Source organism: Marmota monax, unplaced genomic scaffold (genome assembly GCF_021218885.2).
Source record: "Marmota monax isolate L192 unplaced genomic scaffold, Marmota_monax_Labrador192_F-V1.1 WCK01_AAM20220418_F8-fsc00015, whole genome shotgun sequence".
Taxonomy (NCBI): domain Eukaryota; kingdom Metazoa; phylum Chordata; class Mammalia; order Rodentia; family Sciuridae; genus Marmota; species Marmota monax.
Genome location: NW_026692194.1, coordinates 26,981,470 through 26,997,975, shown reverse-complemented (window position 1 = coordinate 26,997,975; position 16,506 = coordinate 26,981,470). Strand labels below are relative to the sequence as shown.

General features: G+C 37.1%; 2 protein-coding genes across 5 annotated transcripts in view; one reads left to right on the top strand and one right to left on the bottom strand.

Annotated features, from left to right (window-relative positions):
- The window catches only part of Dhx57 (DExH-box helicase 57), a 68,255-nt gene extending 67,771 nt beyond the window's left edge, over positions 1-484 (bottom strand). The window contains exon 1 of one of the 4 annotated variants that reach the window (XM_058573687.1): positions 435-484. The gene's annotated coding sequence lies outside the window, so the exon portion shown is untranslated. Of the gene's footprint in view, positions 1-154; positions 389-434 lie in introns of those variants that run through there. The other 3 variants (XM_058573684.1, XM_046425584.2, XM_058573686.1) reach the window with 3 other exon arrangements.
- Morn2 (MORN repeat containing 2) lies at positions 358-8,871 on the top strand. Its single transcript, XM_046422351.1, has 6 exons — positions 358-391; positions 460-657; positions 4,487-4,540; positions 4,960-5,066; positions 7,023-7,159; positions 8,640-8,871. The coding sequence occupies exons 1-6, from the start codon at positions 358-360 to the stop codon at positions 8,740-8,742; spliced, it is 633 nt and encodes a 210-aa protein (XP_046278307.1). The 3' UTR covers positions 8,743-8,871.
- The last annotated feature ends 7,635 nt before the right edge of the window (positions 8,872-16,506 follow it).

Here is a 16,506-nt window from a genome sequence, read left to right as displayed (position 1 = left end):
GCTCCTAATCCTTTCCCCAAATAGTTAAACTCGACTCGAAATGGAGACAGAGACAGGAAGCCGAGTCTGAGCCCCTCCAATCCAACCCCGCTCCAAGCCTGAATCCGCTCTCCCGCCTCAAGCCTGAGCGTGGAGAACCTTCGCTGCAGCCCACCTGGTCCGGTCCCAGGGCCTGGGATCCTGCTGGTCCTGATACACTGGTGCCAGGCAAACCAGGCTGGGGCACAGCGGGACAGGATGCTCCTCAGATGCTGACCACTCTCGGAGCAGGGAGGCGGCCGCACACTGACAACTGGGGCGACGCACAAACCACGCACACAAACACACACCACTGATCCGCCTTAAGGGAGGTTAGCTATGCTTCCCGGCTGTCGGGAGGCGGAGCCCAGGGGTAAGGGGTCGCAGCTGGACTCAGCCACCCCCATGGACCTCACCTGGAGCGGCTCCGCGGTGGCCCAGCTGCGGCTGCACAGCTTCGGCGCCTCCTGATTGGCTCATCGCATATTCGCTTCCGGGTGAGAGGTTGCCCGGTTGCCCAAGCAACCGAGTCGCTCTGGGAGCTGTGTGGGCTAGCGCTTTGCTCCCTCCATACCGCAGAGCTGGCGGCCCAAGGGGAATCGCAGAGTCCAGAAAGTTTCTCCGACCTCTCTCCAGCAAGTGAGTGCCCTTCCTCCCAAGGCCCTGGCGGGGAAGGGCACCTGTAAATAGAATTTTTGGGAGCCAGAGCTCGGCCCGGTAACTCCCGACCGGGTGTGACAAATCTGTGTACACTGCGGTGTGGGGGGGATTCTAACATTGATTCAGCCCGAATTCGTTGTTGTGACACCTTAGGCAAGAGCCAGCCTCTCTGGGCTTCAGTTTCCTTCATGGTGCTGGATGGCGTCGATCTTTGAGGTTCCGTCCAGTTCCAACATTCCAAAGTTTCGAATGTGGAACTTTCTAAGGGCAATTGAAAATAGTTCCGTGTCTTTTACGATTACTTTTAGTGTTCTGCTTAGTAGACATTTAATGACCCTTCCTAAGTGCCATTCATTCGCTAAATAGACAGTTCATATTAATACTAAACACTGAACTCAGGAGGGGGACAAAAAAGATTTGATTAACTCGTGAGTCCTGTCCTGAGGAGATGGGTGTGATAGGGAATTCTGACACGAAAGCATTGTTTTAATAGAGCCCTAAGTACTGTGGGGGCTTCTTAAAAGAATCTGGGGGGAAAGAGAAACGAGAAAACTTTGAGACTGACAATTCTTGAGCTGGTGCTACAGGATAACAATGGCTAATACCTACAGAGTTAGACACTGGCCTAGTGCTTTACGTGGATTAGCTCATTTAATCTAAGGATGAGGAAATTGAGACATAACTAATTTGTCCAACTATAAAGGGGGAGTCCCATTCACCTACGTGGACTAATGCCAGGGCATGCCTGAACCCCTAAATACTGTACTATACTTTCCAACTCCTCCAGGATGAGTTAACCAGCCAAAGAAGAGATGTGTGTTTCAGGGAAAAAAGTACAGTATTGCTGCTGGAGCTTTTACAAGGATATCTCTAGATCATTAAACACAGAAAGCAATTCTGTGTCCCTGTCCTCTTGGAAATTTTGAAGACATATATCTGTTTACCTCTACAGCCAAATCAGAATGACTGGGAAAAAATGAACAAATATAGTTAAATTTTTATTCTTCTAAGATTTAGTGTAATTGATGTCTATATTTAATCCCAAACAAGGTCAGAATTCCAGCAAGATTGCGCTCTACTCCTCACAGCACTTCCATATTGTTATCAGAATTCTAATTATAGTCTATTTTAAAAGTTATTCTTTAAAAACATTTTTTTTATAATTGTAGATGGACAGAATTTCTTTATTTTTATGTTGTGCTGAGGGTGGAACCCAGTGCCTCACACATGCTAGGCAAGCGCTCTGCCACTGAGCTACAGCCCCAGCCCTTAAAAGTTTTTCTTAATAATAAATTCCTAAACTGGGTGCAGAATGCCTGTAATCACAGCAGCTTTGGAGGCTGAGGTAAGATTACAAGTTCAAAGCCAGCCTCATCAACTTGGCAAGGCCCTAAGTAACTCACTGTGACCGTGTCTCTAAATAAAATACAAAAAAGGATGGGGGTGAGAAATATGGTGGAATGTGACAGACATCATTACCCTAGGTACATTGTATGATTGCAGGAATGGTGTGACCCTACTTTGGGTACAACCAGAGAAGTCCAAAATTGTGCTCCAGTTGTGTTCAATAATTGAAGAGCATTCTGTAATGTATAACTGATTAGAATAAATAAATAAATAAATACCCAAAGTAGGGTCACAGGAATGGTGTGACCCTACTTTGGGTACAACCAGAGAAGTCCAAAATTATGCTCCAATTGTGTTGAATAATCAAAAAGCATTCTGTAATGTATAACTGATTAGAATAAATAAACAAATACATACATAAAATTAAAAAGGACTGGGAATGTGGGTCAGAGGTTAAACACCCCCTGGGATTAAATCAATCCCTGGTTGTTAATAATAATAAAATTCCTAATGACATAAAATAATATTACTTAACAGAAAGTATTTTTTTCTCAAAAATAAAATAAAAATGCATTTTTACTAATTGCTTTGTTCCTCATTTTGTTTTTGTTTTCTTATTTTCTCCTGGATTCATTTTTCTCCCTATTAGAGTTTATTTCCTTGTATTTCTTTCAAGGACAAAGTGTGAGTACTAAATTCTGAATTCTGCCACGTCCAAAAAATAGTTTAGTTTCCATCACTTTGGACTGATATTTTTGCTGAGGGTAGAACATTGGGTTCAAATAATTTCCCCCCTCAAAGATTTAAATACATCACATTTTTGTTTTTAATATCTACTATTGCTTATGTCAGTCTGATTCTTATTTTTTTTACTTTGTTATAGGTAATCTGGTTTTTGTTTGCCTAATTGGCATTTGTCTCTGTGTTGTTGAATTTTACTTCAAATTTTCTACCTGTGCAGTTTACTTAGTATTCATTTACAGTCCAAGCACTCATTTTCTTCAGGTCTAACAAGTTTTTGACTATTCAAATATTGTGTCCTCCCCTTATTCTTTCCCTCTAGAAATTTTATTAAACTGGCATTAAATATTTTGGATCTATTTTCCATTATCTTAGAATTTTTCTTTGTGCTACTTTCTGTGAGAAATTTCGACCTAATCTACCAGTTCACTAATTTACTTTTCAATTAAATCCATTCTACTATCCAATCCTTCTGAAAGTTTTATTTCACCAGTTTTATTATTAAGTTCCTTGCTAATTGATTTTTAGCTGCCTGTTCCTCCTTCTCTCTCTGAGGATGTTAGAGTATTTTAAAGTCTTAAACCTATTGTGCTATTAACTCTTGAGATGAGCCTCCAACCTTTCTCAGTTGGCACTTAAGTTACCTTTTAAATTAAAACTATCTGTTCCCTTACCCTATGCAGAGATTCAGTAGATGTGAGGTAGGGCCTAGGAACTTAGAGATATTCAAGCCGATTCTTACGCATAGGCCACACTTTGACTAACATCTTAATAGAGTCTACTGTCCAAGAAGTTAGAGTTCATTTATTCTCTATATATTTTCTTCAGTTTTGGAAAAAAATATATTTTTTTACATTTTGCATTTAGTCTACTAAGTGTTCCAGGGTTCAGAGACAGAGATTCCCCTCAGTCTTGTGGTCTTCTTTTTTTCCTTTTTAAAACCTGGTCTCCATTCCAGACTCACTCTACTTAGACTTCCCTCCTTCCTCACTTATTATATTTTATATTTCCTCCTATTACCTAATCAAATATTCCTCACCACCTTACCTCTGTTGAACATAAATTTGTACATCAATGTTATAGCAGCATTATTCTTAACAGCCTCAAACTAGAAACAACTTAAATGTACATCAAGTGATGAATATGCTATTTCTATACAATATATTTGTTAATAAGAAGGAACAGAGAACAAAGTTTTGATACTTGGTACAAACTGATGAAACTTGAAAACGTGTTAAGTGAAAGAAGCCAGTCACAAAGGACCATTTATTGAATCCATTTCTAAGAAATAAATAGGCAAATCTATTGAGATAGTAAGTAGATTAGTGGGTAATGGGGAATGGAGTTTTGAGGGGAATGGTGAGTGAGTACTGGTGGGCACAGGATTTTTGGGGGGGGGTAATTAAAATATTCTAAAATTAGATTGTGGTGATAGTTGCACAACTCTATATACTCAATATACTAAAATATTGAATTATATACTTTAAAGGATTAATTTGTGATATGTAAATTACACATTAATAAAGTTGTTATATTAAATGATCACTCATTTAGTCAAAATTATTTATTTCCCCAAAACCCTACACTAGACATGAAACTACCAAGTAATATAGTTGTGTTATTGTGAATTGAGTCTATTTAGGTAGTGCTTAACCCTCATTTATAGGTCTTATGACACAAAATATTTAAACTTATATGACTCTTTTTAAATCTTTTAAAGCAACTTCAGAAGTGTACAAGATAAATTTTATATTTCCCAATGGAGACAAGTATGGTAAGCATACATTTCAATTACTTTTCCTCTGCAGAATATTAAATAGCCTAAGAATAAAAAAATGAGACTCACATTGTATGAAACTGCTATTGGGATATTATTTCAAGTAAAATAACAGAAATCCTAATAGATGAACAGATTTAAAATCAAAACTCCATCATTATGTCTAGATTGTATGGAAATTTATAGAATCTGCCAGTCTTTTTGGTCCTGGGTCTCAGTGGTTACAAGATGTTCTGAGTTCATGTATTGTCTTATCTCTACTGTCATTGGTTTTAATGCTGGGAAGCCAAAAAAAGCAAACAAGACAAAAAAAAAAAAAAAACAACCCACATGTCTTTTCCCCAGACATTAATACTATAATTTTTAGTCAAACACAAGTCCTATTTAAAAATCTTTAGTATTTCTCCCTTGTTTAGATGGTGAATGTATACGAACATCTTCTGGAATTTATGAGAGAAATGGAATAGGTATTCATACCACTCCTAATGGGATTGTCTACACAGGAAACTGGAAAGATGACAAGGTATTATTGTTGTTTGGAGGTTTTTTGTTGTTTGTTGGCATTGACCCCAGGCCCTCACACATGCCAGGAAAGCACTGAGCTACATTCCCAAGACATTTTATTTTTTATTTTGAGACAGGACATCACTAAATTGCTCAGGCTGGCCTCCAATTTAGGATCTTCCTGCTTCAGCCTCCCAAGTATCTGGGATTACAAGTGTTAGCCACTGTGCCCAGTTTATTGTTGTTTTTTCTATTTGTTATTTATTTATTCTAATTAGGTATATATGACAGCAGAATGCATTTCAATTCATTGTACACAAATGGAGCACAACTTTTCATTTCTCTGGTAGTACACGATGTAGAGTCACATACATGCAGTCATATATGTACCTAGGGTAATGATGTCCATCTCATTCCACCATCTTTCCTGCCCTCATACCCCCTCCCCTCATACCCCCTCCCCTCCCCTCTCACCCCTTGCCCAAAGTTCCTCCATTCTTCCCATGCTCTGTCCCCATTATGAATCAGCATCCACTTATCAGAGAGAATATTCAGCCTTTGGTTTTTTAGGATTAGTTTACTTTGCTTAACATGATATTCTTCAACTCCATCCATTTACCTGCAAATGCCATAATTTTATTCTCTTTTAATGCTGAATAATATTCCATTGTGAATATACATCAACAGTTTCTTTATCCATTCATCTATTGAAGGACATTTAGGTTGGTTCCACAGTTTAGCTATTGTAATTTGAGCTGTTATGAACATTTTTGTGGCTTTTCAATATAGAATGCTGATTTTAAGTCCTTTGGGTAAAGACCAAGGAGTGGGATAGCTGGGTCAAATGGTGGTTCCCTTCCAAGTTTTCTAAGGAATCTCCATACTGCTTTTTAGAGTGGTTGCACCAATTTGCAGTGCTACCAACAATATATGTTTTCCCCCACATCCTCGCCAACACTTATTATTACTGTATTCTTGATAATTGCCATTCTGACTGGAGTGAGATTTGCATTTCTCTAATTACTAGAAGTTGAACATTTTTTTCATATACTTGTTGATCTATTATTGTTTTTAATACTGATTGTAAATGAATAATCCTATAGGCTAGATGATTCCATACATTTTACCATTAATAAAATATATATATGTATATAATGAGTAGACCAAACAATAAAAATAATAAATAATTATATTTAACATATGCCTAATATTAAACTCATGTAGAGAGCTAATCGTGTATCTTTCTCATCTCTTGTTTATGAAGTAAAGTAAAACCCATTAATAATTTTCTCACTTAATCCTAATAACAATCTCCTGAGATAGATGCCATTAACACTCTCATTTTGAGTAGGGAAATCAGACTCAGATTTCTTGCCCAGCTAGTAAGTGATAAAACAAGAATGTGTACTCAGGTTTACTTGAATCCAAATTCACATTCTATATGGCTCTCTACTATTGCCTGAACTAGTGATACCATACTATTCCTGAGCTAACGAAACTTGAAGATTTTTGATATATTTAATATATCTTGAGGATCCTAATAAATCATCATGGACTCCCATGTGTTCAAATGACTCAATATGAGAACATTTGATTCAGTAGGCTTCACAGACAGATACAGAGGAAGGACAAATAAATTTGTCCTTTTTTTTTTTTCCAGGACTAGGGATTGAACCCAGGACACACTACCACTGAGCTACATACCAGTCCTTCTTATTTTTTATTTTAAGACAGAGTCTCACTAGATTGCCTAGGTTGGTGTTGAACTTGTGATCCTCCTGCCTTGGCCTCCCAAGTTGCTGGGAGTATAGGCATGCCCCATCACACCTAGCAAATTTGTTTCTTTTTATGGAAATAAAGGGTGACACAAACATCATGACTTAATGTTAGATTTATATGTACATAAATATATTTTTTAAAGGCTGGGGGAAACTGAAGTTTTTGTTTCTGAGGGAATTTTCTTTGTTACAAACAGATGAATGGTTTTGGAAAACTTGAGCATTTTTCAGGAGCAGTATATGAAGGACAATTTAAGGACAATATGTTTCATGGATTAGGAACTTACACATTCCCAACTGGGGCAAAGTACACTGGAAATTTCAATGAAAATAGGTAAGCTTAAATTTAAAAATTACTATAATTAAAAAATAGTCTTTGCTTAAATATTATATTTAGTTAATGCTAAATATTCTTTGATAATGTATTCAGTTTTAAGAATTGTTATTTTAGGGGATTGGGAGTATTTTAAGAGAGGCTAGGACTATCATAAGCTTCAAAAAGAGAATATCATTTTTAATGATAATTCGTTAGACTATTTGTTTATCCCCTTTACTTCTCTATTAGTATAGAATTTTTTGTAGTCAGTTTGCAGATAGAAAACTTATTGCAATTATTAAGAAAATTTAGGCCAATAATAATTTTCACTTGAAATATTTTGATGCATTTTTAAAGTAGCCTTGGGAGTAATTTCATAATTATTTATTTCATTTTGACCTGACATGTGCATACCTTTTCAGTAGGCTAATTTTGTTTTCCCCTGCAATCCTGGTTATTGAACCCAGGGCCTCATGTACGCTAGGCAAGTGTTCTACCACTGTGCTAAATCCCTAATCTTATTAGGCTAATTTTTAAAATCTGAGCAAAATTAGTTAATTTTCAATTTGTAGAAGCATACCCATTATTGCCCTTTCTGAGCATATGCTTATAGGAACATAAAAGTGAAATAAAACATGAATGAAGCTTTGCAAGCTTGATCACACACTGAATACCATGCCATGCTAGCTGGAGGTTCAAGTTCAAGTTCATTTATAAATACTGCTATCTTATTTCTAGAATTGAGGTGGTTGATATGAATACATTTTGAGGTGGGCTGGCAAGTGTTCACCTATTTTGACTCTAATTTTGTGACAATAACAGATTACCTTTTCCAACTGATAAAAGGAGAAAAAATATCTAACCTATAGGATAAAGCCTGTTTGTTTGTGTGAGTGCATTTTTACTACTCCAAAGTGCCCTGGAAAATACCAGTACAGCAGGGTGTGATGGCACACATCTGTAATCCCAGCAACTCAGGAGGCTAAGGCAAGAGGATCGGGGTTCAAAGCTAGCCTCACCAAAAGCAAGGCAGTAAGACCTGTCTCTAAATAAAATACAAAATAGGGCTGAGGATGTGGCTCAGTGGTTGAGTTCCCCTAAATTCAATCTCCAGTACCCCCCACTCCAAAAACAAACAAACAAAACAAAACAGCACAGAGTATATCACCTCAAACCTAGTTGGTGATCAAGAAATATTTGTTAAATAAATAAGTGAACTAATTAAGCCAGATAACCAATATAAATTTTTCATGTTTTGATTTTATATGAAGTGAGCTTATGTGATCCTAAAATTTTGGACATCAAAATTTTTATAATGACTGTGTTTGTTTGGGACAGTGTTTTTTTTAAAAAAAATACAATATGAAAGGAGAATTCTGCATTTTTAAATCCAAATTTGAAAATGGAAAAATATGCTTCACACATAGGGGTAATGTGCTAGACAGTCTGTAGATTCTTCATCTTGATTAACACACAAACTTCTTTTTCACTATTGCAGGGTGGAAGGTGAAGGGGAATATATCGATATCTATGGACTAGAATGGAGTGGTAACTTCCATTTCACAGCTGCTCCAGGCCTGAGACTAAAGTTCCAAATGTAGATGTTTTGCACTGAAGTTTAAATGTGGCAGTTGAAGCCTTTAGTTGTAAGCAGGGCAGCTAAAGTTGTTATCTGAAATGACTTCATACATAACCTTCACAAAATTTCCAATAAAACTATCACTCACTTATGCCTTTTTGAATTTTATTTTCATTATCATATAGTTTTGAATATATTATGTGATTCAATTCAGAGTTTGCTTATTTTAATACATATAGCAGAAATATCCAGATCTTGGCAAAGTTAATTTTCCAATCCTGGATTTTTGTCATCTTTTTTTTTCCCCTTGTTTGTGCTTTCATGTTTATTTTTGGAGAAAAAAAAATTTCCCTGCATTATCCTTTGTAAGTATGCAAATATTTGGTCCCTACGGAAATTTTTTATTGTTTTGATAATGCTTACATGAAGTCTACCCTCTTAACAAACATGTTGTGTACAATACATTATTACTGACTACAGGTATAATGTGGAACAAATCTCTATAGCTTATTCACCTGTTTAAAAATACACATGAAATAATTTTTTAAACTATTTTTTTAGTTGTCAACGGACTTTATTTATTTATGTACGGTGCTGAGAATCAAACCCAGGGCCTCACACATGCTAGGCAAGTGCTCTACTGCTGAGCCACAACCCCAGCCCTAATTTTAATTTTGAAGAATTCCCATAGTGGCTGCAACTTTTTATATTCCTACCCACAATGTGCAGAGTTTCCAATTTTTCCACATCCTCACTGACATTTGTTGTCTGGTTTTTTTTTTTTTTTTTTTTTTTCTTTTTTAACATACTGGGACTGAGCCCAGGGGCACTCTACCACTGAGCTATTTCCCTAGTCTAAATTTTGATGCAGGGTCTCACTAAGTTGCCCAAAGTGGCCTTGAACAAGCAATTCTCCTGCCTCAGTCTCCTAGGTAACTGTGATTACAGGCATAGTTCACTGTTCCTGGTTTGTTGTCTTTTGTCTTTGAGAATAGCCATCCTGACAGGCTCTGAAGCAGGAGGATCACAAGTCAAAACCAGCCTCAGCAACTTAGTGAGACCCTGTCTCTAAATAAAATATAAAAAAGAGCTGGTGATGTGGCTCAGTTGTTAAGCATCCTGGGTTCAATACTAGTATCAAAAAAAATTTCTTATGAGGACAACCACTCCATTCAAAATATCTTCAAAAAAAATAAAATACTTGGGAATCAACCTAACAAAAGAGGTGAAAGACTTATACAATGAAAACTACAGAACCCTAAAGAGAGAAATAGAAGAAGATCTTAGAAGATGGAAAAATATACCCTGCTCATGGATAGGCAGAACTAACATCATCAAAATGGCGATATTACCAAAAGTTCTCTATAGGTTTAATGCAATGCCAATCAAAATCCCAATGGCATTTCTTGTAGAAATAGAGAAAGCAATCATGAAATTCATATGGAAAAATAAAAGACCCAGAATAGCAAAAACAATGCTAAGCAAGAAGTGTGAATCAGGCGGTATAGCGATACCAGACTTCAAACTATACTACAGAGCAATAGTAACAAAAACAGCATGGTACTGGTACCAAAACAGGCGTGTGGACCAATGGTACAGAATAGAGGACACAGAAACCAATCCACAAAACTACAACTATCTTATATTTGATAAAGGGGCTAAAAGCATGCAATGGAGGAAGGATAGCATCTTCAACAAATGGTGCTGGGAAAACTGGAAATCCATATGCAACAAAATGAAACTGAATCCCTTTCTCTCGCCATGCACAAAAGTGAATTCAAAATGGATCAAGGAACTTGATATCAAATCAGAGACGCGCCGTCTGATAGAAGAAAAAGTTGGCTACGATCTACAGTCGGTGGGGTCGGGCTCCAAATTCCTCAATAGGACACCCATAGCACAAAAGTTAATAACTAGAATCAACAAATGGGACTTACTCAAACTAAGAAGTTTTTTCTCAGCAAAAGAAACAATAAGAGAGGTAAATAGGGAGCCTACATCCTGGGAACAAATCTTTACTCCTCACACTTCAGATAGAGCCCTAATATCCAGAGTATACAAAGAACTCAAAAAATTAGACAATAAGAGAACAAACAACCCAATCAACAAATGGGCCAAGGACCTGAACAGACACTTCACAGAGGAGGACATACAGTCAATCAACAAGTACATGAAAAAATGCTCAACATCTCTAGCTGTCAGAGAAATGCAAATCAAAACCACCCTAAGATACCATCTCACTCCAGTAAGATTGGCAGCCATTAGGAAGTCAAACAACAACAAGTGCTGGCGAGGATGTGGGGAAAAGGGTACACTTGTACATTGCTGGTGGGACTGCAGATTGGTGCAGCCAATTTGGAAAGCAGTATGGAGATTTCTTGGAAAGCTGGGAATGGAGCCACCATTTGACCCAGCTATTCCCCTTCTTGGTCTATTCCCTAAAGACCTAAAAAGAGCATGCTACAGGGACACTGCTACATCGATGTTCATAGCAGCACAGTTCACAATAGCAAGACTGTGGAACCAACCTAGATGCCCTTCAATAGACGAATGGATAAAAAAAATGTGGCATTTATACACAATGGAGTATTACTCTGCATTAAAAAATGACAAAATCATAGAATTTACAGGGAAATGGATGGCATTAGAGCAGATTATGCTAAGTGAAGCTAGCCAATCCCTAAAAAACAAATGCCAAATGTCTTCTTTGATATAAGGAAAGTAACTAAGAACAGAGTAGGGACGAAGAACAGGAGAAGAAGATTAACATTTAACAGGGATGAGAGGTGGGAGGGAAAGGGAGAGAGAAGGTAAATTGCACGGTAATGGAAGGAGACCCTCAGGGTTATACAGTGGAGGGGGTAGAGAGAGAGGAGGGGAGGGGAGGGGAGAGGTGGGGAGGGGGGAGGGTGGATGATGGGAAAGGCAGCGGAGCACAACAGACACTAGTATGGCAATTTGTAAATCAATGGATGTGTAACTGATGTGAATCTGCAATCTGTGTATGGGGTGAAGGTGGGAGTTCATAACCCACTAGAATCAAAGTGTGGAATATGATATGTCAAGAAATTTGTAATGTTTTGAACAACCCACAATAAAAAATTAAAAAAAAAAAAAAAAAAAAAAAATTTCTTAGACCATTTTAAAATTGGGTTGTTAATTTTTTTACTTGAGTTGTTCAGAGTTCCTTATATATTTTGCAGATTAACTCCTTATCAAATATTGGGTTTGTGAATATTTTCTTAATTCCATAGGTTTGCTTTGCTATACAGAAGATTTTTGTTTGATGTAGTACCACTTGTTCATTTTTTGATTTTGTTGCCTGTGATTTTGGTGTTATATGCATGAAATCATTGCTAAGATCAATGTCATAAAGATTTTCCATTGTGTTTGAGCATCACATTAAAAGGGTCATATACCATGATCAAGTGGGATTTATCACTGGGAGGCAAATGTTAAGTAGCAGTTACACATGAGCAGTGGGTCAGGGGTTTAAGAAAATACTTAGTACAGGGTAAATCAGTTAATCTATATCTCTGAGTGGCACCACAAGTTCTGACAAGATAGCTACTTCAGGACCCTTGCCTGATCTCAGCTCTGTAAATTACCCATTTTACAACAGGAGGAAGATAGATGGACTCAGGGGTTAAGAACCAGAGGATAACGAGGATATGTTTTCTCAGAAGGGCCTAACTGCTAAAATCATCTTAAGACTCTGCACAAACAACACAGAGATACCCAGATCTAGGAAAGCAGGATGATTAAGACCGGAGCCAATGGACCATAAATTCTGTAAAAAAAAGTTCCAATTAGCACTTGCCAGCAGGGCCAGGATGACTGAGAGTTGCCCTTAGATTGTTAACATAGCTTTATGATATCATTGTAACTGTAATTTTTCTTCCCTGGGTTTCACTTAGATACCTACAGATAAAAACATGTGCAGTAGAGGTTTAGGAATGTAATCTGTCAATCCAGAGCAAAGAGGTGATACTTAAGCAGAATCTTCTAACAACTTCTCTACTCCAATAAAACTAAGTTCACAAAGAAGTGAATTGTAGATCTCTTTGAGACAACCCACTGTCTTCCTTGGGGATGGCTTTTATCTTAATAAATGTTGCTATACTTTCATTATGTTTTGTGTCTTGCTTGAAACCATCTCTTTCAAGAACACAATAGACAAGAACACTAATGCAATTCTCTGGTAACCAAGGATGGTTCAACATATGAAAATCAATCAATATGATAAACCATATTATAGTACATTGGATAAAAAAATCACGATTATCTCAATAAACGCAGAAAAAGCATTTTATGGAGTTCTGTACCCTTTCATGATATAAATTCTCAACAAACTGGGAAGCTATTTCAAAATAATATAGGTTTTATATAAAAATCCCACAGCTAACATGATATTCAACAACTAAAAACTGGAAACATCTACTCTAAGATCTTGCCACTTCTATCTTTAAAAAGTGTATATATTTGTTAAAGGACACTATCAATAAAGTGAAAATACCACAGAATGGTAGAACATGTTTGTAAACCATATATATGATTGTCATAAATTTGACATAGTCTAGGCGCTGTGGCATATACCCATAATCCCAGTGGCTCAGGAGGCTGAGGCAGGAGGATCACAACTTCAAAGCCAGACTCAGTAATTTAATGAAACACTAAGCAACCTAGTAAGATCCTGTCTCAAAATAAAAAGTAAAAAAGGCTGAGGATGTGGCTCAGTGGCTAAACACCACTGGGTTCAATGTCTGATACAAAAAAAAAAAAATAAGTTTCTGCCTCAGCATCCAGTTTTAGTCCTGACATGGGTTGGTTGAAACACAGCCATATCCCATCCTTTTCTCTCTCTTTGTGATTTGTTATGATGTAGCATACTTGCTCCTCATCCTACTGACCCAAAACCCAACACATCCCATAGCTGGTGAACCCAATAAAATCTGATCATCAACAAGAGTCACTTAAGTTTTCCTACTTCCCACATTCTCTTTAAATGAGCCAGTCAACAATCACCAAGGTAAAGCCTAAGTGGTAATACCCATGCACCTTAACAAAGGCATAGCCCCACAGGTCCTTTTTCCTCCCACTCCCCACCTGCTAGCCAGGTTCCCTGTAACCCCTGGGTTTCCCTAAACTCTCTGGGACCTGTTAGATAAGTTTCTTATTTTGATTTTGCCTCCTCATTGTGTTTCACCTGACTGACACACATAAATCTGAATTTCACCCTTTCAGTTTTCTCCTTGACATTGTCCATTTTGGCTTATGGATGTCAAAACCAAATTAGAAAAAAAATCATAACAATAAAATCATAACACTGATAATATTCTAGTCTCCAGAATATAATAAGAACTCTTAAAACTCCATAATAAAAAGACAACCCAGAGTTGGGGATGTCACTCAGTGGAAGAGTGCTTAAAGTCTTGAGTTTGATTCCCCATTGTCACAAGGGGGCAAAATTGCAACGTATGCGGTCAAGGGGAGAAATAAAGAATGTCCCGTGCCTCTGCCCCTTTCAATACTTTATTCACTCAAATTACTCAATACAATTTCACTCTATAGGTTCTTAATCAAGAAAACGACAATCCTTAATGCTAGGCACTGCAATAGACATAATCAATTCACGGCAAACAATTCTAGATTAATTAATTCATAGCAAACAATTCCAAATTAATTCTAAGCACTGCAAAACACACTTAATCATGCCAGGCTAATGACAGACCTTCCCTCTGTATGCTAAGTTCAAAAGTCTTAAGCCTTAGGCTTTATGTCCAGCAGATGCACACTCATTCAGACCGTGGTGACCAGGTCTGGAACCAAGGCAGGCTTTTCCTGGCGTGGAGTGGATAAATGGCTGAGGAGAGGGTGGTAGGGAGGAGTTGTGGCTCTCACCAAGGTCCAGATGAAGCGGTAGAGTTTGAGAGTGGTGAGGATCACACAGAGGCTCAGGAAACAAAGACAAGTGATGGGATGTCAGGTCCTCATCAGGCTCTCCTGCTCGAGTACATCCTTATTTCGGCTGGCTGAATCCTTGTTCATTTGCTCTATTATTTATACTAAATTTGGGGGCTTTTTGACCCCCCTTTCAATCCTTATCAGCTACCACTGAATTTCTCAGTGACATCATTTACCCTGGGGTCAGAAACAGCTGGTCTGGTGGTCTCCACCCTGATCTTCTCGTCTTTCCCTCTTACCAGGTGAGGACAGCTTGCCAGGGGCTTCTCTCTGTTTATCAGGGTGAGGGCAGTAACTTGTTTGTGGCCATACTGGAGGGCTCTGTGGGTGTGCCTGGTGAGACTGCAGGTTTCAAACTGGAGTTTTTAAAATGGAATTGCTTAGGCTCAGGCCTAAGGCCATCCTCACACCCATCATCATCCCCACCTTCACTACACACACATATACAAGTCAACCCAGTTAAAAAATGGGCAAAGGATTTGAATATACATTTCTTCAAAGATATATAAATGACCAATAAGTAAACAAAACAATGCTCATTACTCTTTAGAGAAATTCAAATCAAATCAGATGGTTACATTTAAAAAGCAAATCAAAACTGACAATAACAATTGGAATCCTCAAGTATATCTGCAGGAATGTAAAATAGAGTAGCTACCTGTGGACAGGTCTTTTTTACTTCCTCAAAAATTTATTGTATGACTCAGCAATTCCTAGGTATATACCTAAGAGAATTGGTTTTTATGTGAATGTTGATAGACATTACTCATTGCTGAGGTCTGAATGTTTTTGTTCCTTCAAAATTCACATTGAAACCTAATAGCGTAAATCCCAGGGTATTAAGAGTTGAGGCCTTTAGGTGGTGATTAGGTCATGAGGGCAGACTAATGACCTTACATACAAGGTGTAAGGGAACTTGCTTGCTCCTTCTGCCATGTGAAGATGTAGCAAGAAGGTGCCATCTTTGAAGAAGAGAGCAGTCCCTCATGTAATATGGGACTTCTCAGCTTCCAGAACTGTGAGCAATAAATTTCTGTTGTTTATAAATTATTATAAGGCATTTTGTTGTAGCTGCTGAACAAACTAAGACATTCATAATAGCTCAAAACTGGAGGGAGGCATAGAGAGTCATGGGGTTCCTTTGTGGGATGATGGAAATGTTCTAGAATTAGTGGTGAAAATCTTGTAAATATACTAAAAACTGCTGAATTATTTACTTCAAGGGGTGAATTTTATGTGTGGTATGTGAACTATATTTCTTAAAAAAAGTAGGACTGTGTGTCATCACATATTCTATGACCAGAAAACTTCTTTATTTAGATAAAAATAATTTTAGGCCTGGGGTTATGGCTCAGAGATAGATCACTCACCAAGCATGTGTGAGGCACTGGGTTGGATCCTCAGCACCACATAATAATAAAAATAAAGGTATTGTGTCCACCTACAACTAAAAAACAAACACTTAAAAATAATTTTAAAAATATCACAGTTATACTGTGCTCCATAAATATGTACAATTTTTAAAAATAATTTTGAATGAAAAAATTATAATTTTAAAAATTATACTGAAGATCTGTTTGTATTTAAACTTTATTCCAAACTTAAAAAAAATAGTGTTTGCATGCAATAGATAGCTTCTGTGTCATATTTTTTTAATTCAAAATCTTGTAAATATTTACATTTCTTAATATATCATTGACAAAAATGATATTTTTATTTTTTACTGTACTAGTATAAATTTGGGTTAAATGTCTTTTAAAATGTTAGAATAAAAATCATATTTTATTGGTTTCTCATAAAAGCTTTGTTTTTAATTTCAAAA

What these genes read in the sequence shown, in the direction of transcription:
- Morn2 (XM_046422351.1), top strand. Translation starts at nt 358, where the DNA reads ATGCTTCCCGGCTGTCGGGAGGCGGAGCCCAGGG. An exon ending in CTCCGACCTCTCTCCAGCAA is followed by an intron (nt 658 to 4,486) that starts GTGAGTGCCCTT and finishes AATCTTTTAAAG; the next exon opens with CAACTTCAGAAGTGTACAAG. An exon ending in GGAAATTTCAATGAAAATAG is followed by an intron (nt 7,160 to 8,639) that starts GTAAGCTTAAAT and finishes TCACTATTGCAG; the next exon opens with GGTGGAAGGTGAAGGGGAAT.